At 44.3% G+C, this 24329-nt stretch overlaps 2 protein-coding genes across 12 annotated transcripts in view; one reads left to right on the top strand and one right to left on the bottom strand.

The window, feature by feature from the left end:
- Positions 1 to 17166, top strand: part of SPTBN5 (spectrin beta, non-erythrocytic 5) — a 99137-nt gene extending 81971 nt beyond the window's left edge. Inside the window, exons 52-67 of the mRNA XM_055715039.1 lie at positions 1369 to 1581; positions 1942 to 2138; positions 2733 to 2937; positions 3659 to 3853; positions 4833 to 4988; positions 5418 to 5635; positions 7131 to 7320; positions 8279 to 8455; positions 9953 to 10057; positions 11078 to 11698; positions 12668 to 12739; positions 14112 to 14198; positions 14605 to 14696; positions 14891 to 14976; positions 15468 to 15603; positions 16867 to 17166. Coding sequence (XP_055571014.1) covers positions 1369 to 1581; positions 1942 to 2138; positions 2733 to 2937; positions 3659 to 3853; positions 4833 to 4988; positions 5418 to 5635; positions 7131 to 7320; positions 8279 to 8455; positions 9953 to 10057; positions 11078 to 11698; positions 12668 to 12739; positions 14112 to 14198; positions 14605 to 14696; positions 14891 to 14976; positions 15468 to 15603; positions 16867 to 16996 — 2880 coding nt within the window. The 3' untranslated portion in view covers positions 16997 to 17166. The remainder of the gene's footprint in view (positions 1 to 1368; positions 1582 to 1941; positions 2139 to 2732; positions 2938 to 3658; positions 3854 to 4832; positions 4989 to 5417; positions 5636 to 7130; positions 7321 to 8278; positions 8456 to 9952; positions 10058 to 11077; positions 11699 to 12667; positions 12740 to 14111; positions 14199 to 14604; positions 14697 to 14890; positions 14977 to 15467; positions 15604 to 16866) is intronic.
- A 2465-nt stretch (positions 17167 to 19631) lies between these two features.
- Positions 19632 to 24329, bottom strand: part of PLA2G4B (phospholipase A2 group IVB) — a 52453-nt gene continuing 47755 nt past the window's right edge. For all 11 annotated transcript variants that reach the window (XM_055715311.1, XM_055715314.1, XM_027804754.2 and 8 more), the window contains one exon: positions 19632 to 22332. In XM_055715311.1, the coding sequence (XP_055571286.1) occupies positions 22088 to 22332 (245 nt within the window). In that variant the 3' untranslated portion in view covers positions 19632 to 22087. The remainder of the gene's footprint in view (positions 22333 to 24329) is intronic.

The raw sequence follows: 24329 nt of genomic DNA, 5'->3' as shown, positions 1-24329 counted from the left end.
TTTTTTTTTTTGTCTTCCTAAATGCTGGCTTACAGGCAAACAAATGTCAGAGGTAACACAACAGTCAAGAATTGAATATACTGTTAGTTCCACCTTCAATTGTTTGTCTTAATGAGCCAGATTTGCAAAATTCAGTCCTTGGTTTGTTACCACAAAAGAGATTGTGTATGAAATGTATCATACTAAAAAAAAAAAAAAAACAACAAAGCAAACCCCCAAAACTTTCTTGCAAAATTGCATTTACATACAAATACAATATGCATATGCACAGCTGCTTGGCTTGGAACAGTTTTGCCCTCATTCCCCTCTCCCCTGTTGTTCTTTTTTTAAAAATCTCTGTTGTTAGAAATGAAGTACTGTGAATGCATGGTCCTAAATGTTCAACTGCAAAGTTGTTCTTCCTGCTGCTAGTTTATTATTAATACACAGTACAAGATGTTTTATAATCTTTGCCACTGGATTCCATTCTGCTGGGGTCAGATACAGTGTCACTTTTCAACAACATAGTGCCTGTCTTGAAATTAATAGGGGGAAGTTAAAGGCAAGATTAGAATTGGAGCTCTTTTCCCGCCAAGTCTGATACTTAAGTTGAAAAAGCAGCTCCTCTCCTGAGAGAGGGTGTCTCTTCTACATTAACACAGCACTGCAGTCTAACTGCCTGTTTCATAGCTATGAAAATAAACAGAACAATTAAAAAAACATGGTGGGGTTTGTGCTCAAGGTGCTCAGGCATAGTTAGCCATAGAATGCACGTCCATCCACAGAGAATTTGATGTCACGGTCCTTGCCCACCAGGCAAACACCATATGGTTTTAAAATCTACCAATCTTCAGAAATTAATTTCAACTAAAATCTGTGAGAACTGGCTCAGGCAGTTTTATTCTCTCCGTGTCCTCTTGGCTGCCTGGTGGTATGTGTACCCACCGTGTTCGCAATGGCTGTTGTGCAAAGCTGCATCTTCTACAAAGGCACTGGGAAGTGATAAATACCGATGAGCAAGTGAATTGATTGTTCTTCCCTAGACACATTTTAATTCAAGAAACATTGTGTAATGGGGTGCAGTGGGTATATTCTGGAATCCACAGATAAGAAGTTTGTGGTTAGAAACTCTTCCTTCCACACTCTGAGGTGGGTGCACACCAAGGTCCAGACTTCAAGGCTTTATTTGATCTCTAATCACTCCTTCACCCCCAAAACCTCCTCCAATCTGTGTTGAACATTGACTCAGACTTTGCACCACTGACCCATCTTTGTGTATGGAAAACAAATTAATAATGGAATTACATGACCACATTATCTGGTATAAAAATCTTTATAGTTTTGGTGGGGTTTTTTTTGTCTTGTCATTTTACTCTTTACTCTTTCCAGAATTTGGAGAATGAGATAAGTAGCCGGGATGCTTTGACCAAAGCAGTGCTCAGTACAGGACAGAAACTGGTGAGGGGAGGCCACTCAGCCTCTCGCAAGATTATGGAGCGTCTGAAGGAGCTCGAGACTTCGGTAGAAACCTTGAAGGCAGAGGCTCAAGAGAGGAGACAGCGACTCATGCAGTCATATGAGGCCCACCTCTTCCTGAATGAGGTAAAGATGGTTTCCGAGACATTTATTTTGGTCTTTCTTTGCTTAAAAGAATCAACATCCTTATTGTTCAATGGATGCAAGTGCTGAGATCAGAGCAGAATTCATACTGTTCATATCTGGTAAACATGAATACAGTGGAGGAGTAACATTTATGTTTCCAACTAACTGCAGTGAGGGATAATTTCTGCGTTCTGGGTAGAGATTTTTTCAAATAGTGTCTGCTAGATTGCCCTGCAGGAAGGCACCTAAGCTGCTGTCCGTTTTCACTGATGTGTCTATTTGGGCACCACTGCTTTCCAGCTTTCTTTGTCTTGAGCTAAATCACAGCTATGTACAGGCTCATCCTGGTGTTTTATGCAGCTTCTGGAGGTGGAGGCATGGTTGGCAGAGAGGAGCTTCATTCTGGAGATCTCCGATCATGGGAAGAATGAAGAATCCACACAAGCTTTACTTCGTAAACTTGAAGCTACCAAGTTGGACATGGATGGTTTCAGGCCCCGGATTGAGAAAGTACAGGAGACAGGTGCCAGCTTAATAAACAAAGACAGCCCAGAGAGGTAGGAAAGTGAAAACAGACTTCTGCTCCAGGTCTAGTGGAAATGCCCAGAGAAGGCATGTACGGAAAAGTTCAACCTTCAGTAGCTGTTTGATGGCTCATTCACAAATATGACTTCAGGGGACATCAACCCCTCCTTCACCACCTTCACACACACTCAGGCCCTCAAAAGCTTGATGATTGTTTTCATGACTGTTGTTTTTTAACAAAACACCAATTAGTGCAGATCATCATCTTTGTCCGTTGTCTATTCCCAGGAGCTGTCATCTAGTTCTCATTTACCATAAAGGTTCAAAAACAACTGGGCTTGGGAAATGAAATGGTTTTTTTTGAATGACGTTTTTGACAGTTTGCTGGTTTTCATTGCCAGTTTGCTTTTAGACCCTGGGGAGAAGGAAGTGAAAAAAGCAGCCGTTCTTACGACATACTTTAATTTCCTAAACTAGCTGATTTTAACAGCTTGGCATAACTCACTCCATGATGTTATATAGTTACTTCTGTATTTTGAAGGTGTTGCAAATTCAACCTGTCAGAAAAGACAGTGTTCAAAAAAGCCAGTAAAACAAAGACATATTCTGATTCTTGTTCTCTGCAGTCCAGCCATACTTTCAAAGCTCCAGAGGATCCTAGCAGACTATCAGTCTCTCCTACAGAAGGCTGAGACCCAGAGAAAACGCCTGCAAGAAGAATTCCAGCTCTATCAGTTTGAAAGAGAATTCCAGCTGGTGGATGCATGGCTTTCCAGTAAACAGTCTGTAGCAGAGTCTGATAACTATGGGCAGGACTTAGATGATGTTGAGGTAAAAGAAAATAAAAGGTATTGTTTGTATTGTGTGGCAAAGTAGGAATATATTTGCTGCGATTTTTGTGTAGCTGCTGACAGTGACTCATGTTACAGTGACAAAAGCTAAGCTAACCAGTTATCTCTGCAGCAAGAACACAGACTTTTTTCTGTCTACTTATACAGGACTCTGAGGTAGCATCCTCCAACAGAAGAAGTAGGTGCATCAGAAGGTTAGCTTTTTCTTAGGATAAGGTGAGGTCACCACACTGCTGGCCCTGATTATAAATTTGACAGGGCCTAAAAAATTTGACATGACCAAAGCCATGGTCTTGTAACAATTTCAGTGGAAAAACACTGGGATGCAGCATTCACACTTTGAGCTGCTGATTTAAAGGACAAATTTCTCCTCAGAAAGGAGGTATAGGTATAATTCATCGTGTCCACTCCTCAACAGCTGCTGCATATGTGGACAGCCAAACAGGTTGTGTTTCTTAGCTTTTGATCTGGGTGGCATCTGCTTGTCAGGATGTGATTTTTCTTTGAGACATAAATTGTTAAATGATCAAGACAACAGATGCTTTCTTCTGACTCCACATCATCTGAGTTGATCAAGTTACTTGCACTTGTAGACTGCAATACACAGCTTTTGTGTACAGAGAAAGTAATTCCTTTTGCCTCTCTCATAGATGTAAGCAGAAATTCTTGTGTCTAAGTCTGTGTCCCCATTTATCCTGCAGGTGCTGGAGAAAAAGTTTAAAGATTTTGTAAATGAGGTGAAGCCTCTGGGTCACCCCAAAGTTGTCTCCTTAAATGAATTAGCATCTAAACTAGAGAAGGAGGGCCACAGCAAGGTGGACGTTATCCAGAAGAGAACAAAGCAAATCAATGAGATGTGGGAGAAGCTGTGCCATGACATCCAGACAAGGACAGAGGTAGGAAATACATGAAAAACTGGGCCATTGAATTCCCTACAGTTTCCCATGTCCTTTTTCCTTTCGCAGAACAGTGTACTGCTCATGTTAAAACACAGGGTTTATAAGAGCAGCAGGTGTATTCTATTCTGTTCTTTCTTGATCCATTTGCCTTTATAGCCACTGCTTACATTGGCTGCTTTACTGAACTTCTTCAGCTTATTAAACGAGATGAAAGGTCTCCAGATTTTTTTGCTGAGTTATTTTAAGTCAAAGAAGGGGTGTGGGAGAGAAGGTGATAGAGGACACAAAGCCAAAACTTCTACCTTTTGGCAGCAGTTAGCTGTTAAATCAGTTCATCCCCTCTTGTGAAACTGCAGTCACAAATGTGTTTGGAAAAGCAGAGAGAACACATAGAACTCAGCATTTTTACTTGCTTTAAAGAGAACGTAAAATGTCAGATGCCCTCAACTCTTTTCTTCATTCTTCACTACTGTTACATACACATTTTGCTTATGAAGTAGCTCAAGCCCACTATTGTCTGTTAGCGGCAGTAAAGGCATTGCAATTGTTAATATATAGTTTGAATGTAAAATCGCATTGGAACATTTTTCAATCCTCTCATTTCAGAACACCTAATTTCCACTTAACTCCTCTTACTTTCACTGTTTGTAGTGTAGGCCTCTATTCCAAGCAAGGTTTTTGGACACTTTCTATAGCTGAGAGCTTTACCTTTAGAGGGTAATGCATGCTCTCCATCTTGATCATTCATTTATGTAGGGATAAATTGTTCTTTGGAGACAACTGTATCTTTCCATTGTCAAACAGAACTTGGAGAAATCAGGCTAACTTGAATGCCTCACTTTCAGATGACAATTGGGAAGGGGTTTTTCTCCCACTTTTGTTCAGTCTGTACTGCATTAGGACATACTAGGGTTGCCCTTTTTTATGCTGCAGACATGATATATAGTATTACAATTACATTGTTTCTTTGTTCCAGAATCTAAGAGCAGCCCAGCAAGTTCACCGGTATGATCGCGATGTGGATGAAGTAAAGGGCTGGATGCAGGAGAAAGAGGCAGTGGTGGATATAGAAGATTATGGATACGATCTTCCAGGTGTACAGACACTTCTCAGCCAGCTTGAGAGTGTAGAGGTAAGGGGATCTGTCATGAAGCAGTGGCAGAAAAGCATAAATGACAAAAAAAGGAGACTGACGCTTGATCTTAAATACCCTCAAGTCTTGCTTGCAGGCCAACAGAAGATAAATTTATTGCATCCTGAAATATTCTTTGTGCTTCACAGAAGCGGTTTTCCCCCCCCTGTTTATAATAATGTGGTTTTATATAATTAATACTTTTGCTTCCAAGGATGAGCTCTTCTAAAATTTATTCCAAATTGTTATTGTAATTGCAAAGGTGTCATCTGAACTACAAGAGACTTCAGTTCCACACTTTTCAAAATATTCAGTCGTATTTCCAGCCTCTGTGCAGCCAGTGCCTAGAAAACATGCACCATCTTTAAAATCTGCTTTTGGTAGATATAAGTAGTGACTTGCACTTACAATCCATTCTGTCTGTTCCAGAGAGATCTAGGAGCCATCATGAAAGAGCTGGAACGGATTCGGGGAGAGGCTTGGCACCTCAGCCGCACATACCCTCAAGTCAAGGAAAACATCATGGAGAGACTCACAGATGCAGAGGAGTGCTGGGAAAACCTGGACAAGAAGTTTCTGCAGAGGAAGGCAAGACTGAGCCAGGCAGAACAAGTCCAGCTCTACTTCAATGACTGCAGGGAGCTGACGTACGTGTTGGCTCCTCGAGTTTGGCAGTGGGCCTTATTTCTTGTCTTTCCCATATAGGATTCTCTAAATTACACCTGTCAGTTATTTGACTCCTGTCCCAGGTGCTCTGCAACTTGTAAATCCCTTTGGATACATGGCATCTTCTCAACAGCACACTTTCACAACACATCAGAGGTGACCATGCCACTTGCACTTCAGCACAGCGTGCATGACAAACCCACATTTTTAGACTATTTCCTAGACAGTCTTGGAGAATTCAGTCACTCTGGATAGCTTGGGTAGTCTCACAATTCCAATTGGAAACATGTTGATTCTGTAGGAAGATGGGGGTGTCTCGGCTAGGTAGTCATGTAATTTGTACACCTGCACAGACGCCAGTGCCTGTTTTTCTCAGATTCAAAGCAACTACATTAAAGATAACCTTCTAGAATAGGTTAGTACTTGCTCAAGTGCTGAAAGTGTTTTGCCACATGTATTTAATGCCATTGCCTATATGCATACACTCTTCTGTCCATTCTTATTAGGGGTCAGGTTTCTGCAAGAATTGAGTTGCTGGGAAATTCCATGGCATATTTTTTTTCCTTTTTTGGTCCGAATTAGAACAAAATGCTGAATGTTTAAAGCATCTACAAAACACAGTTTTTAAAAAAAGATACATTGAGCTAAACATCTCATTTTGTTTAAATCAATCATGCCAGAGTATCTATAAAGAGAGATCTAATGTAAAAATTGAAATAACTAATGGAAATACGCTATACTCAGTGGCAGGCCAACATTAAAATAGTATATTTTATCATTTTAATGTCCTTTTCTTCAAAAATGTATCATTTTTGATGGAAATTGTGTTTTTAAATAGGATTACTCACAGAAGAAATACGGATGTTTTTCATTCACTGTAGTTAATGAAAGAGTTAAGCCATGACACGAATAGAAATACAAAGACAGTGAAGTGGTTACCTCTGACTATTGGACATTTACCATGCCAGGGGATAGATCCTCAGCTCAGGTAAATCAAGGTGCATTGGTTTATGCCAGCTGAGGCTCATGGAGTAGAAAATTTTCCTTAAAAAGTATCTACCACTACGCTTCTTTGCATGAGTGCGCTGTATGCATATGAAGTACTTTCATGCACGGTGATAAACTCAGGTGGACATCTGAAAGTCTCCGTGTCCCTGTACCATGTATAAAAGTACTGCGAGTGCATACAGCCTAGGCACCTGCTGTTAAGGTTCTTGCTGAGGATCTGAATGTACAATGTATGTATAGATGCTGCAGCTGCCTTTCTAACAGGCTATGTATTGAAACAGCACTGGGAATATTGTATCGGGTCATCGAAGTCCATAGATGCATGAGTGAACCTTGATCAATTTATTTGAATGTTTGTCTTTCATGTGCAAATAAAAGACTGTATAAATGTATCCACAGCCGAGGGAGGTGGGCGTTCCTGAGTACACAGCAGACTTGTTTTTTACCCTTTTTGTCTCTATTCTGTAGGGCCTGGGCCAATGAGATGCACGCAGTAGTGATGTCTGAGGAACTGGCAAATGATGTCCTGGGAGCTGAACTGCTTATCAAGCGTCATGAGGAATACAAGTGTGAGATAGAGAAACAGTGGCTAAAATACGAAGAAATGCAGCGGGCAGGAGGTGACCTGATGAAGAATGGACATTTCATGTCTGTGGAGGTGTGTTGATGAGTTAAATATTTTACAAACGAGTGAACACAGACAACATTAAACAGGCAGGAGTTGCAGCTGTGTCTGTCTTTCAAAATAAAACAACTGAACAGGACAGTCAGATTCTCTGTTGTTAAAAGCTGTGGACTTCGTTTGACATGTAGAAAAATAATACACCTTTTAAAGTTCTTAGTGCTCTAAAAACTGATTTTGAAGCTGACCATAAAAGAACAGTCACTGCTCGGCGAGGTGGGTAGGTATCGCTATTCCACAGAAAAGATGTGCCTCATAAATGAGGTTTTAGCATTTAGTTAACCAAGACTTAAGATAAAATGCATCACAATGCAATCAGCTATAGGATGCAGTGATGTCCCCAAGTACACCAGAAGATATGTAATTCTTCAGAAATGTTATAGAGCCAAAAGAGCAGGATTGTTAACATTTCTGTGATCCCAATTGTCTGTGTGCTTTTAGACTTTGACCTTTGCAGTGGTCCCAAGCTTGTCTCTGTATTGTGTGTAGATTCAGAGATAACACCATCAAAAACATCTCCAGAATTTATGCAAAATTACTGCGTTGTAGAAAGAATTAGAGAACTGTACACAGTTTAAGACTCTCCATTGTTATAAATGGATGTATTTGTTGAATCTGCTGGTTCTCACTAGTTCTATGATACAAATTGCCTGGGTATAAAGCTTCATCATGGGAAAGCATATCGCAGGATATTGGTCATACAGTATGTGGAATATGCATACAATTATAATACATGGCTATACAACATACAGGCTAAATGAATGCAAGTAAGAAAAATGAGAACTCAGACATCCTTCCTAAACTATGTTAACACCACAAAGTTATCTAGAGGTGATTTTCTGGATCATGAGGGCAGATTACACACTAGTTGGCTGCCACCTGAAAATCTGGTTGGGTTTTTCACCTCCCGGCACTGCAAATGTTATTTTTCTAGATTGAAGAAAAACTGTTAGAGCTGTTAGAGCTGATGAAGAAGGTAAAGGAGAGCTGGGACATGAGGAAAGAGTTATATGAAGAAAACTGGGAGGTTCAATTGCTCCGCAGAGAGCTAGAACAAGCAGAAGCATGGCTGGCTGCCAAGGAGGGCTTTCTTTCAGATCCTAGCTGTGGGGTGAGTAACAACAGTGCAATGCTATTGAATTGCCTCTTCGCATATACAGTCCGCTTGGAGCATGTGTCGGCTTAGGCCTGAAGTTAATCACAATCTAAACAGCAATGCACCCTTGAGACGCCAAGGGGCAGGAGCTCTGTCCTCTTACAGAATGAGCCCAGGACAGTTGTTGCGTTTGACATGGTGATGGGCTGTAGGAGGCGGTGGCTTCCAGGGTGTGGTAGAAGGCTGGGGGAGAATTCCAGACCATTTTTTCATGTAATAACTGGCAGAAGGTTCGGTTTTCCCTGCCCTGTCATGCTGAGAGCCTGTTTTGAAAAGAAAAAGGGTTTTTCCCTGTCTCGTGTCGGGCAGTAGAATGTTTTGCACAGATGGCTTGATAGCTAGCTTGTAAATTGCTATTTAAACACCAGCATCCGTAGTTTTGTTTTTTTCTCATTGTTGACTGTTTTCTGATGGTTTGTAAGATGGTGGTGTGGTTTAACCCCACAGGCAGCTAAACACCACACAGCTGCTTGCTCGCTTCCCCCCTGGTGGGATGGGGGAGAGAATCAGAAAGGTGAGAAAATGCATGGGTTGAGGTAAAGACAATTTAATAAGTAAAGCAAAAGCCACCCCTGCAAGCGAAGCAAAACAAGGAATTTGCTCACTACTTCCCACTGGCAGGCAGGTGTTCAGCCATCCCCAGGAAAGCAGGACTCCATCATGTGTAGTGGTTACTTGGGGAGACAAACATCACCACTTTGAACATTTCCCCCCTTCCTTCTTCTTCCCCAGCTTTATACGCTGGGCACGATATCGTATGGTATGTAACATCCTTTGGGTCTGTTCGGGTCAGCTGTCCCGGCTGTGTCCCCCCTCCCCCCCAATTCCTTGTGCCCCACAGCCTGCTCGCTGTGGGGTGGGGGGACAGGCAGAAAAGGCCTTGACTCTGTGTAAGCACCGCTCAGCGCTGCACAGCAATAACAAAACCACCTCTGTGTTATCAACAGTTTTCAGCACAAATCCAAACCATAGACCCATACTAGCTACTACAAAGAAAATTAACTCTATCCCAGGCAAAACCAGGACAGATGGGAAAACAATGTCATAAATTCAGATATTGAAAATTATCAATTTCAGCAAAGAACAAGACAGAGGTTTAACGCATGTGTTGTAGGGCAGGAATAAACCCTATGCCTAGCACAAGCTGGAATCCAAGTACTTAATCTGTATGTAAACAGTTATAGTTGGAAGCTGGGGTATCAATGGCTTCACACAAAAAAAGAAGGTTGTTATTTGAGCTCTTTTTTTCATGTATAGGAGACACTGCTGACCTTTTTTTTTTTTTTTTTTTTTAAAGTGTAAATTAAGATTTTTCACACACTACCAGGGGTTTAGACATCGAATTACAAAAATTTCAGCATCATCATTTGGCTAAATAGAATGGGCAAATCTGAAAATCTTAGACATAATCTCTTCTGATGGATTTCCATATCTGATCGTTTTTCCATTCAGGATTCAGTGTCTGAAGTAGAGGAATTACTGATGAAACACCATGATTTTGAGAAGATGCTTGCAGCTCAGCAGGAGAAATTTGCTCAGCTCAGCAGGAAAACTAAGGTGAGAAGTAGAAAGTTGATGTAGAAGGTATGAGACAGGATGATGTGGGTCCCTGAATATTTGGGGCTCAGTCACACCATGTGAGAATGAACTCCTGTGCTGAGGTGGAGTAAATGAATAACCAGAGCTGAGATATTGCAGATACGGCTCTCTTTCTCAGCTGTTCTACATGGATCAAAAGCGTCCAACTAGCTTGAAAAAGCTCTAGTGGAGAAGTGGAAGCTTTCTTCTTTCAGGACCAGCAAAAAGGATGCGTAGTGCACATTGCTGTGTGATAAACAGGGTGATCCCTTGCTACATGGATGGAGAGTTGTGATTCGTTCAGGGTTTCAGTAGGGAGAGCTGCAGCCACCTGACAGTGCTGGAGGATAGCAAAGGGCTGAAAATAAAGGGAGGCCAAGGCAGAAATAAGCCTTTTTCCTCCTGGCATCAGAGTTCCGCAGTAGACTGTATTAAGTACCAGAAATATCCAGTCAGCCTCGCAGATGCTGTTTCAATACGTTTTTAATTTTCCTGAAATACCCAGCAAAACATCGCTTATGTGTTTGGCCTTAGGTTAAAAATTAGTTTAGTTGAGCTGCCTTTTGTTCAGTGATTTGCAGATTGGCTGAATGAAGGGACAGAGGTCCTGCGCTCTAAAATCTTCCATGAGAACACCCCTGGATACTCAACTGTTCCTACAGCAAACTTAAAAGAAGTAGTGCCAGAGAAGAGTAGCATAGATCCTCTAGAGCTTATTAAAGACTGCCTCTAGAAAACTTGGCAAGGGCAGGGTTCACTGTATTTGTGATTAATTGCCATCAGTATTCATGGTCTGGGCAACAAAATAATGCTTAGCACATAGCAATTAAGATCAGTTCTAACTCTTAAGGATGCCATCGGAGGTACAGGCCTTAAAATTCAATGCCAGGAGACAGTGTATTTGAAAAACTATCCCCGCTTAAAATAAAAATATCTTAGGTAAGTACCCATGAATGCACTGCAGGTCATTTAAAAAAATGTAATACTTGTGTCCTGCAGAGGGAGATCAATCTTCTGAGACAAGTGGACACAGAAGAGAGTGAGCAGAAGGATAAAGGCAAAGTTGTACGGGTTCCCTCTCTGAAAAGAAAAACATCTGACAGAAGGAAAACACTGCCAAAACCGATAGAGATAGAGAGCACACCACCGCTGCCATCTGTGCCCTTACCCAGCCTGTCCCAGAGGGCCCCACTTGAAACTGTTTTCTCCCCTGTTGAAAAGTCTCCGTCAGCATTCCAACAAGTCACTGCTGGGGGAGTCCCAGAAGTGCTGAGCCGCAGCAAAACAGGAATGAAAACTGAGAAGAGACCCAGTGAGATTATCGCTTTACCTACACCAAAGATGGTGAGCCCACAAGCTACATCTTCGGAAAGTCACAGTTCTTTAAGCTCTCCTTTATCTCCTGCTCCCATAAACCAGCAGTGCAGCAGCAGTTTGTCAGATTCATATGCCACAGGCCTTTTATCACCGCAGGAAAAAAGTGCTAAAGGCTCCTCTTTTTCCAGCCTGCAGTCAAAACTAATGGCAACTCCACCGGAGCCTGGCCAAAGGTCACTAGATAAATCACCAAACATACTACTGTCTAACTCCTCTTGGGAGAGATTAGAGAACACATCTTCGGTAAGTCCCGGGGATTCCTGGCTCTCTCCTCATGGACCCGCTAGCTTGTACTAGTTAAAGTAAGGAAATACAGGAGGTTCCATGTGAAAGTCATAGATAGCATTATAACAGTGGGCATTGCAGTGGATGCAGTCATGGATCCAAACAGCAAGAGGCATTTTATATGCCTTTGTAGTTAATATGCTTTCCAAAAAGATGGTTGACTGAAGCAGCTAGGTATAGCTTAAAAGCATTTTTAATTGGCTCTGTTTTATAGCCTAGGTCCTGGCAACCATATTGGTTTCTGTTTTTTCTTTCCCAAACTGGAGGATATTCATGCTGCTGAATACTCAGCAGAGCACTTCAACAAGAGCCAGGAGATGCTGTCTTGCAGAGGCCAGGCTGCTGCCTCACCCATCCCCTCTGTGTGAGGCGGTGGTGCTTCTGTCCACTGAGCGTAGACGTCAGAGAGAGGCAGGGCTTAGTGGCACCCTTGCCAAAGAGCTGACCTGGGGCAGGACTAGAACCAGCAACTCCTGTTTGCTCACCCTGGTGGGAAATGCACTGCCTGCTCATGGACAGGTAAAAATTGTTCCCTTCCCCTCTTGCACTTTGCAGAATGTGTTTGTTACGTACCCAAGCGTACCAGTACAACACTATACATTGGTGTAACTCAGTATTATTGCAGGGGTGGTATGAATAACTTCAGCAATTTAAGTTGTAACTTGTATTTAATAATATAATAGAGCATAATTCCATAAAATAATAATCACAGAGCAAATTGCATGAGCATTCTCGTCATTTAGGTAGTATATCAGAGATGTGACTGCAACCTAGAGAGGATTCGTAGCTGTGCTGTGAATGTAAAGGCTAGAAGTAGTAGAGGTCAGTTTCTCTGGGTGGAATTTATCTAGAAAGACCTTCAGGAATTGTAACACTTGTTTAAGGGCCATTTTAAAGTTAAAACAACAATGGTTTTGTGTGTGTCAGGTTTCTGCAAGTCTTCAGCCCATGGAGGGTTTCCTAGAAAAGAGAGACCAGCTCCTTCCAGGAAGACAACAGGTAGAAACAAATGCCATCACTTTGGGTTAATTCATCTTTCCTTGAGTTATGGGAGTTACATGAGTTATTCCCTGACATGGGAATCATGCAGAAGACTATCTTTCTACATTTAATGGATTTATGAACCAGAGCCTAGGCTGTATGAACATGTTAATTATGTCCCCCTGATTATAAATACAGATGTCAATATATCAACTGAGTTGGAGATGGGGGGGAAATCAGTGTTTTGAAAGACAAAAATGCAAGCTTCAAGACCCTGTACCAGCATGTGGTGGTTTGTTGGTAGAGGAAGCCCTCACTCCCATGTTCCCAATACTTGTGATTTCTAACTGTGCTAGAAAAAACTAAGGTTTTGGTTTATCTTTGAAGAAGTGGTTTGCTTAATTGAGAGCTGAATGAAAATCTAAATTCTTATCCCAGGAAAGAATGTCACTTCAGGTCAGTGGGCTAATGATCATAACAGGGCAGGAAATTTCTAATACTCACCACCAATATGTAGACATCTGAGTGTTTGCTGAGGTATCGCACGTGAACAAGTTGTCTTGGATTGTTTCTCCCATATAATGTTTCCTCTGAAACTTCTAACTTGAAAGACCTTTTTAAAAAATTGAATCCGGTATTGATTCCAGAGACTTCTGGAAGAGAAATTTAGTTTTTCCTCTCTTGTGGATAAGCTGAACATAGTCTGCTGTGATACTGAACTTCCATCTTACCAAAAAAGGGAAGTTATGACTTCTCTTCCTCAGGACTGTTTCCTTCCTTTTGTCTGAATGACCAAATTGTCAACTTGATTCACTGGCCTAACAAAATAAGAATATACTCAAGTAATAGGATCCTTCATCCAGAAGGGCCTGAAGGCACAAGGCTAACCTTTCAGTGGGGTAGGAAATAGCAGCTACTTTGCAGTGTCCAGGAGCGTTCCACTGGGGTTAGTTCAGGAAATGAAGAGGAATTCAGCAGCCACAGTAGATTGAAATCGCACGCTTAACAAAACTAGACTGTGACCAGCAGGCCAGGGCCAGTGTTCCAGCTGGGAAAAAAGTGGTGCTTTTAGTGGCCAAGAATAGACATAACATTGATTACCTACATTCTCTCAAAGATGTTGCTGACCACAACATGGTGTAGAGCTTGCTTGCACTAAGTTATGTCATTTGTTCAGTCCTGACTCACAGAGAGACCCCTCCTGAATCACCTATGCCAGAAACTACAGCAGGTTCTGTTTTTGTAGGGGATGACCATGGCTAAGAGAGCTCTTGTGATCATAATTCGGACAGCTCCAGGCTTCCTGTGAAAGCTGCACATGAAAGATTTCACTACTCCAATAGGATATGTAGCTAACAGTGGAATTTTGTTACCATTTTTATTCATGTAGCCAAGCTCAAGGTCTTGGAAATGCTTCTACGTGAAACTTGATGGATTGAAGCTTCATGTGTACAATGATGAAAAAGAAGCATCTAAGGTAATTTAGTTTGTGAATCTTTCTAGTAATCTCTGTGTTTAGCTGTGTAAAAATGCATTTCAAAGAAAAGATTTGGTTTGAGGCTGGGGTAATTGGTTCTATGTCAAATGTCAGCTGAGTGAAAATTCAACAGTTACTGAACTGATACGACCTGTAAGAATAATAAGCTTTCAGAAATCTTCAAACATACTCCTTAAAAGTAGTATCTTATTCGAGAATTGCATTTAAGGTATAACACAATAGTCCATTGTTCCTCTGGGGATTTTCCTATTCAGCGATCCTAGTTGTAAAGTTAGAAGCCGAAAAAGATAGTATGGGTGTGTAGTCAGCATGCAGGTTGGTATACAATTGAATCCTAGCAGAAATGACACAGAAGACATTTTGTTTTAATTTCATCCTCCTTCAGAACGTATCCGCAGTCCTGTCCCTCAGCATTCCCGGTGCCAAATGTGAGAGGCTGGTGAATTACATCAGGAAAGAGAATGCCTTCATGTTGCAGTAAGTCTTGCAGAGAAGTGCACTAATAAAAGCCTACGCAGCTAGCCATATGGTTTACTTGCTTGCAGACTCATAAGACTATATGTTGTTAGGAGATGTAACTGAGAGGTCTTACAGTGCTTGCCCCACCCACAAGGACAGAAGGTATAAGGTAAGACTAGCTAGAATTCACCTCCTGCTATCCTTATTTACAGGCTGAGAGATGGGGCAGAGTATTTCTTTGCAGCACCTTCTCGGGCACTGATGGAGGACTGGCTGCAATTACTACAGAATAATATAGGTACGTTCCCACTTCCTTCAGGAATGAGCTGTGCTTTTAGCAGGCGGTGGTGAGAGAAAGGGAAGAGAATAAGAAGGGGTCGTTAGCCTGGGGCAATTTGAGCTGTCCTCCTTGCTTCTGTCAGACAGCAGTATACAAGTCACCTGCCACCTTGCACTGTAACGACCCGGCAGGAGGGTGCCCAGGGTGACTTGCAGAGCAACCTTTCAGTTGTACTGCGGCTGACATCGGGTTATTGCCCGGGAGGGGCCTTGCCCAAGGGCTGCATTCATCCTTTTACTAAGGAGTTGCTTTGGAGCGTGATCAACAGCTTTTCTTCTGAATCTAGATCTCTTTCTGGACACCTCACTAGGCAGCAGCTTCCTGGAAAGGAAGCCAGAGCACAGTTATAACAATGGTGTTCAGAGAAAATTGTTACGGACCCAGAAATAGCAAACTCTGCATCTAACACTACTTCAGGAGAGTTTTATTTGTGTTCTTTGACTTTACAGGACACAGTAACAGATCACATCCCACAGTGGTGGTGCAGCCTTTTACTTCAAGCACAGAGGCCTCCAAGAAAGGACTGTGGGAGTTCCCAGGCAGAGAGACTGCTGAAAGAGTAACCAGCAAAAGCTCACTCCTGAGGTAGGGGCTCTGTGCTGCAAGGCTGAGCAGTTGTTGGTGCTGTTTGTGTTTGGGTAGTGGTCACCTACAAAGGGAGACTGTCCTGAGGTCAAAAAGTCCTGCTCTTCTGTCATGGATGTCACAGAAACGGCGGGGCCGGGGCAGTGCCCGTCCCCCTGCGCTCGGCACGGGTGAGGCCGCCCCTCGAGCCCTGGGCTCAGCTCTGGGCCCCTCACGGCCAGAGGGACACTGAGGGGCTGGAGCGTGTCCAGAGCCGGGCGGGGGCTGGGGGGGCTCAGCCTGGAGAGGAGGGGGCTGGGGGGGCCTGGTCGCTCCCTGCAGCTGCCTGACAGGGGCTGTGGGCAGGGGGGGTCGGTCTCTGCTCCCAGGGAACAAGCGACAGGACAAGGGGAGGTTCAGGTTGGATATTAGGAAAAAATTCTTCACCGAGAGGACTGTCAAGCACTGGAACAGTCCACCATCCCTGGAGGTATTTAAAAGATGTGCAGACATGGCACTTAGGGACATGGCTTAGCGGTGGGCTTGGCAATGCTGGATTAACAGTTAGACTTCACGATCTTAATGGTCTTTTCCAACCTAACGATTCTACCATTCTGTGATTCTAATCCAGTAAAATATATTAGTCTTGAGTATGGTCCATCCTTAATTAATTTGTGCCATTTCTGATGTGCTACAGCCCATTTTTCAAATTGGGCCTCTACCATAGGCAGCCCTATCTTGCCTGTGGTTGATGACTTAAAATTGGGACACACAGAGGAACTCTCATGTCATCTGTTGTAGGTACCAAAGTTACTGAAATGAAGTATCTGATCTGAAGACAGGGTTACCTGTATGCTCAACGGGGTAAGACTTGTTCCAGCAGATGAGGGTATCAGAGCAGGAGTCTGCAATAGGTGCTTTGGATTTTCCTCTGAACATTCTCTCCAGCAGGGTCTGAAAGGAACCCTGCCTCCAGTTTAGGGAGGGTTTGACAAACCAGTTGTCAAAAGTTGCATTGATGGAATACTTCCCTCAAAGGCTGTTTTGGGAATCCAGACACAGGCATGGAAAACACAGCTGCAGCCAAATTCAGGAATTCAGCCTGTAGTGTAAATCAATTTCTTTTGCATTTGGAACCTGTAAAAATCTCACAGGCCGTGACGTGAAATCCTTAGTCCCTCTGCCTGGTAGAATTTTGCTGCTGAGCTAGATGCCCAACAAGTTCTTACATGTACAGCGTGACTGAATTGCAGCTGATCTTCTGGTGATGCATGTTGTTGACAGGAGAACGCCTTCCTTCAAAATCAAATTGGAGAGAGAGTCTGCAGAAATTTCCAGAGATTTTAAGAAAGATGGGACTGCAGTGACACAAGCCTCCATCACCACTCTAAGCCTAGAACCAAGTGGCAAGTAGTAGAAGCAAGAAGAGAAAAATGACATTTGCCTCAGTGAATACCAGACCTCTTCACCATTGTATCTTAACCCAGCCCTCTGGAAATGTATTGATATGTTTTAAGTTAATCACACCACTTGTTTTAATTATGTATTAAATCTAGTAAAGCCATTAAATATAATTAAACAGGACTGCATCTGGTATAATTTTGTGTATGCAGTGGCTCTGTCACCCATGCGTTACCTACTCCAAGTTACCTAATGGAAGAGCGGAGACCTTTAAGCCAGACAGCTCAAGTGAAGTGACTGCAAGACAGAAATGGGGAGCACTGAGCAGAGCAGGAGGCGTAAGCTGCGAGTGAAAGCTGCCTCCTGCCAGTAGCTTTGCAGATAGTGATGCGCAGGATTTGAGAGGGTTGGACACCACAGAGGCAGAAGTCTCAAAGGGAACGTTTGTTATGTAATTCCTGCAGTGTTTTGTAGTCTCCACAGTCTTTCATTTTTTACAACACATTAACCAACAGTTCCCTGAGTAGTTGCCAGTTCTTTCTGGAGGAGGTTACCAGGAAAAAAATTCCTGCAGTGTTACTCATTTTTAATGGAACCTCAAACTGAAATTATGCCTGAACAATCAGTCTTTTGGTGTAAAAGGAGAGGAAAAGCAGAACAGCAAGGAGGAAGTCTAGTTCCTAGACCACTGCTGTCAGAAGGACCAAAACCTTAGGTTAACAAGAGCCTATTGGGAAATTGGATGGAGTAGGATTTATATAATAGTGTTTTGGGGGAAGGAAAGAAGCGTGTCCTGTAGCATGTTATCTGTACGAAGTCTCAACTTACCCTCCTTACACTCTTGGCCTTTTGGACTGTCCTCCATCTCACGGGCATGTCCTCGTCACTCCTGACGGGGGTTGCTCTGCTGGCACAGCCGCTGGCGCAGTTTGCTTTGTTTGCGCGGCTTACTCGTACTGATGGGGCGTCCGCTCTGACCGCCGGGTGTTTCAGCAGAGCTGCTGCTCACAGTCTGTGTTGACAAAGGGGCGTGTTCTGCACCTGGTGCTGAGTTTTGCACTTTTCCTTGTTCAACTTCATGAGGTTTCTGTTGGTGCAGTCCTCGAGCTTTCTTGATGTCCTTCTGGCTGGGAGGCGGGGGGCTTGAAAAAAAGGCAGCTCGTGAGATGGAAGCCTGTCGTGATTGTATGCATGGCAAATGTTAATCAAAGAATGAGTCTGGGTTTCCAAGCATCCATACCCACAGCTAAGCTGGGGCTCACCAGTCATTACAGGGGCAATGCCTTAAAGCATTTTATGTTGTTGTGTGGTTGTCTCAGTGTTTTCCCTAACAGAGTGATGTAGTGGCCCGTGTTGATCTCAGCAGCTGGACTGCCCAGGCCTCGTGCTGTTACCACTTCTGGCTTCCTGAAGCAGAAGCCTCATGCGCTGTGTGCTCCCAGCTGCAGGCTCCATCCACCTCCACACGGCTCTGCTTGCCTCACCCCCTACACCTCATTTCGCTTCGGTCCTGGCTCCGTGCAGGGCACTGAGGAAGCAGCTTGGGTGGCTCAGGCTGTTGCTTTCCACAAGGCATCAGCTGCCGTTGCTCAACAAGAGTCTAGTTGCTGCCAGCAGTGACTGCTGGCTGTGTGGCATCCACGCTGGGTGCGCCTGAGGTGTTTCAACATTGTTTACCCCAGAGGAGCTTTCCCAGAGAGGCTGAGGGGAGATGCACACCGTGCTGTGCAGCAGCAGGAGGACTGGCCTTGAGACGCAGCTGCAAGAAGGCATGCTCAAAGACAAAATTACCAGCCCTATTCTGACCACGTGTCTTCTGACAGCGCTGGCTGCCAGGAGGTGGCCAGGCACAAACTGAAGCAATGTCGTGTCGTTTTACCTCGGGCACTGAGATCAGTTTGGCTTCCCAGCCTTAACCCGATCGTGCTCTGTGCTCCTTCGCTTCATTCTCGCCTTCCTGCTGCAAATAACTCTTTTACCTCCAGGAACTGGTTTATATCCCTTGAAAGTGGATGTCACGGGATATATTTCCTGTCAGCAATGTCATTACCATTATTAAAACTGCTGCTTCCATCTACCCATGGGTCCTTTAAGGCTCTGCGTAGACTTGCCATGCTGCTACACTGGTCGGCAGTTTTATCATTTCATGCAGTTTTATGCTACTCGGTGCTTGTATCAATCAGTTGTGAATGCTTGAAGCAGAAAGCTAAAATCCTTGCACAAGCTATCTTGCTGCCTGAATAGAATATGTTAGCATTAGGATTAAAAGAGGCGGTCACAAAGGATGATACCTAAACTCTTCCTCAGCAGCGCTCTGATATGAAGCTGTGTGCCGTTTCTGGGCCAGAGGGCTCTTGCCTACTTCCTCTCTCCTCTAGTACCGAACGGTAAATTGTTCGAAGGCTTTAGGAAATCCCATGCATCCTTAAATACGGGGCATCACAGAGGTGCAACGGCCTAAATGTTTGTCACACATTTCCCAGTTATATGTGTGACGGGAACCAATCCTGGGTGCCCACAAAAAGAAAATCTGAAAACCAGTGACCACCCTAGAGCAGGCATCTAGCACAAGCACTGCTAATACAACTGGGAAAAACGTAGTCTTGTGTTTAAATATGTAAAGACTTCCATGGGTCTGTTGCTTCTTTGCAATAGTTTATTTTTCATTAATATATTATTAAACAGTTAAAAGACACAAGCAAGCAATTTCTATAAAGAGTAGCTAACAACTATAAGAACAAATTTTTGTTTCCTTTGTGTTTGGCAGCAGATAGCAAGCTCTAGATTTGTGGGGATTTTCCAGCATAATGTTCATATGAGCGCAGTGATCTGGGGTGCAATTTGGATGAGGTTTTTCATGCATGCATTCACTGTCGGTGGTTAAGCAAACATAACACCAGAACAGCAAGACCGTTTATAGACATGTCATCTGCCTTTTCGCTCACGCTTTTTTATGGTGAGATGTGGAGACGGCTTTCTCCTTGCGGCGCCCACTTTGGTTTTCATGTGCTCCACTCAAGCAGCCGTTTGGCAGCGCGTGGCACGAGGCGGGACCGAGGCAAGCAGCAAGCGCACGGCCTTTGGGACAAACGCACGGTGCTTCTGCGACCCATTTCCTCAGACCCTGCGGACATCCCGCGGGAAACAAGGCCCAAGGAGCAGAGCTGCACGCAGGTCGCTGGTCAGCATGCGCCGCTGCAAGCTGTGCGCCGTGGGTCGGTGGGGTTCAGGCTCTGCAAAGCAGCATGCTCCGAACCGGAGCCCAGGTGCGCTTCGAGGGACAGCACGTGCCAGCCCCCGCTTCCCAACAAGCTCCATGGATAAGACTGTGCCCGCTGTGGGTCTGTCCACCCTGCAGTGTCCCCCAGCAGCCTTCGCTGTCACAGATGCCCTCCAGGTCCTCCTGCCACACCATCAGGTCAGCAACGTTTTCCCTCAGTCTCATGCTACAAAAACAAACAAACAAAAAAAAAAACCCAACCAAAACAAATAAAAAACCCACCCTACTCTGATGGGCAATGATACAGCCCTCACATAATTTAAGGGTCTGAAATATAAAAACAGACTTAAAAAAATCCTATTATTGTTTAAGACTATATGGGCCCTCAAGGGGCACATGCTGGCCTGTGCCTCTGGGCTGCAAGGTTGAACAGGCAGACCCCTGTTTCCCTTCCTTTGTCTAATTTTGGATTTCAAGTAAAACTAAGTTTAGATATCAAGTAAATTTCCAACACACAAGAAATGTGTAAGATTTTCCTTGGAGGTTCTGATGAACATGCTGTGTTTGGATTAAATAAGCCAGAAGCAGGTCCAAATCCTTCAGTGCCAGGAAGTCTGGAAACTTCTCTGACTTCTGTGGAGCTCTCTCACTGCTCAGCGTCCTTCCCTACCATCTTTTTAACATAGTGGAGGGCTATAAAGATGTTCCAAGCTCCTAATTCAAGGCAAAGTCTCTCACCGCACGCCAAAGCAAATGAAAACCAGGTGTCATTACTGGAGGAAAACCTTCGGAAAAAAAGAGGTGTGATAAAGAATTTCCTTTTTTTTAATTTGTGCTCTATTTTAGTGCATCACCTATTAAAAATACCTTGTCTATGATATTAGGGGTAGAAGACTGTAAAGGGAAAAAGAACCTCTATATGTGAAAAATGCAGTGGCTATGCATTCTGTTAGCGAGTTATGTTATGCTACATTCAGTCTGCATACGTAAGAAGCACCAGCTTGTGTCTCAGTCACAATTATTAAATTAAATGTACTTGAGTCTATGGTAATTAGGCACCTCAAGTTTCTGGTATCAAAAGCTTGTTTCAGGCTCTTGACATTCTAATGCACAAAGACACTACCCATATAAATTAATACAATCACTCATGCCTTATGCAGAATTTTTCCTCCAGCCAACACTCAAAAGAACCGTACTCACTCCTTGTAGCTAATGTTCTCTCTCCTTGAAATGTAACTGCCCCCCTCGTGGCAGTCTGGAGCAGCATTTCTGTGCCAAACTCTTGCACGGGAATGGAAAAAAGGAATAATTTCTAAATCAGCAAGGGGAAGGGGCCAGACAGAACGCAGTTGTCAACATTGCAGTCTGGCTGTTGTTCACAGATATATGACTCTTTGGCCTGACTGCAAAGCTGAGCCCACCCATTCAGTGCAAATTCTAGTTGCTCAGCCTATCTGAAAATCTGGACATTACTGAATGCAAATGGCCAGGACTTGGTTTGTAACAAAGCATTAAAAAGACACCGACAATGGGCTCAGGACTGAGGGACAGGCACAGATGAAGAGCTATCACTATCACCACCACCATACGCTGTAACATCAGGGAGATCCTCAAGGTCTCTGCTAGCCAGAACCCTAATTTCTTAACAAGACCACAGTGTGAGGCTCTCATGGTCTGAAAACTTGAGGGAAGGAGATTAAATAAACCCTTTTGAAAGCTAGGATCTTGAACAAGGCAAAGATGAGAAATGTTATGGTTTTCTCAGTTCCCTGCAAACAGTGAATGCTGTGGTTGCAGTGTGACTGTGACATGTTATAAAGTGACTGTGATATGTTGTAATGTGACTGTCGTAGCCTTCAGTGGGGAACAGTGCGAAAACCCAGCCTAGGGGTATCCAGCTCCAGAATGGCCAGGGAGATTCCCAGTCCTGCTGCTTCTCCTCCGTTCTACGGCACTCCGGAGTGCCTGGAGGAGCAGGTCTTTGTTATTGAGGATGTTGTATTTGCTCAGGTTCACAAGTTTGTCAAAATTTTCAGAGGAGTAGATTAGCCTAATGAGGTAGTAGGGTGAGCAGTTGTTCTCCAGATTCACTTTGCCTTCTTCAATCTCTGAGTGACAGCGCTTTACCCCTGCAGAAAAGACAAAAACCACCATGACGAGTTGAATCTGGAGCACAAGACACACGGTGTTGGAGGGGACCAATCTACTTGGCATAACCTGCTGTGAAAAACGTCCTCCAAGAAAGATTGCACCCCGCTTCCCCCCAACAGCTTGGAAAAGCCATTCCTGGTCAGCTTCCCCAGCTGCTCCTCCTTCCCCCTCCTGCTAAAGAGCAGCCCTGGGGATGCCGCAGCAGGGGGGCACCTTCCCCTCATCCTGCCCCTGCAGACAGCCATTCCTGGGCAGCGTGCCCCTGGGTCCACAGCCTTTGCCAGTCCCTGTAATTCTGGCTCTCAGACATGCCACACACCTGGAACACCTTCCCAATTCTGTGATCAGGCCTTGATTAGCCTGGTGCAGCATGGGGAGGTGCTGAGGAAACACAGCACCCCACATCAGCCTCTCAGCCTTCAACTCCTTGGAGTTAATTGTCCCTGTTAGGTCAATCTTTTGGTTGGACACCCTAATTACCTTCACCAGGCACTTCAGCAGCTTCATACTTTCCGTTCTACAAAATGTTAAGAGCTAAATTTTTGCCTCTGTTTTTCACTTATCTCCTTGCAGTCTGAACCAAATATGCCCAAACCACGAATGTATTGTGAGATGACTGTCAGCGGGGCTACAAACGAATGGCGGAGATACTCCCTATAGCATCTGCCAGAACTGCATGAAAATGACACATTAATTTTGCTTGAGACATTACGGGGTTTAGTCTAACCTAGTGGTTTCTGGGCAGTGTGATCTCAGGGCGCTGGGCACAGGCTATGACTAGAAGTATTAGAAATGTCCAAGTTTTGCTCCACTCGGCTTCCTGATATTGCAACCCACCTTATCTGTGCTGTCTACGTCCAGATACAGCTGGCATCTCCCTCAAGCACAGTCTTGGCCTCACACACACGTATATGATGCACAGTTGCGTCATATATGGGCACTTCACAAGCTGATTCTCTTTTCCAGAATTCAAATAGTCAAAAGCTAGAAAAATCAGTACCTACATTCCACAAGGTGTCTCTCAGCCCTCTAGAAATGAAAAGCTCCACTGTTGAAATCCACGCAAGCAGGTTGCCAAGGACCCCAGCCGCCCACGTCAGTTGCTGGCTGACAATGTGATGGATGCATCGCCAGCTGCTCGGAGAGACGCAGGTGAGCATCACAGCTCATGAGTTTGGGCCCAGAGCACAGAGAAGCTGCAGAAGCTGCTTTGCGCTGCATAATCTCACCCCCCTTTCATTCAGAGAGACTAACACTCTCACCTGTTGTACCTGCTAGCCACTGCTCAATGCCCGTATCCCACCACACATCGCCATTTGGACCATCTCCAGCCTCCACTGAACAAGCTTAGTCCCCTCTACTAGGTGTATCTCCTCCGTTCATTCATGGAGTTTCTACATGTGACCTCATTGGTGTAGTCCCTACCGCACATATTCTCTGAGCACTGGTGAACATCACAGCAGAAAAGGGGCTTTACTTAACCCGTTCTGCTGCTGTTCATAACCTTCCGCAAACATTCCCTCAGAAGCATCCGTTTTGCTGGGGTCCCACTCTCACAGTGTAATTTGGGGTAAAGCTGGGAGGAGAGCGGATGCCCCGTCTGCCGTGTTGAGCAGCTGCAAGGGCGAGCGGAAGTTCCCGTGGCCTGACAACCCAAACGGTGGCGCGTGAGAGCGGCGCAAGCTGCAGCACAGAGGAAGGTCTCAGGTGAAGGCAGACAGCAGAGGCACCTGCCTGTCTGGTTTTTTGCAGAGTATCCCACAGACTGTTGGAAAAACCTGGTCTGTGCTGAGGCTTTCTTGTCCTAACACGGCCTTTGCTGCTTCACATCTGCGTTCACAGACAAGACCTGAGAGCAGACCCCACTGCCCAGGGCCACCCGATGGGCCTCCATGTGGAACTGACCCAGCTGCGTGTGCCCCATAGCAAAGCCACATCTGTTGTTGAAATCCCTGGAGAAAGGAAGAAAGGATAG

Source organism: Falco cherrug, chromosome 7 (genome assembly GCF_023634085.1).
Source record: "Falco cherrug isolate bFalChe1 chromosome 7, bFalChe1.pri, whole genome shotgun sequence".
Classification (NCBI taxonomy): Eukaryota; Metazoa; Chordata; class Aves; order Falconiformes; family Falconidae; genus Falco; species Falco cherrug.
The sequence above is the reverse complement of the archived record's forward strand: the minus strand, read 5'-3'. Positions and strand labels throughout refer to the sequence as shown.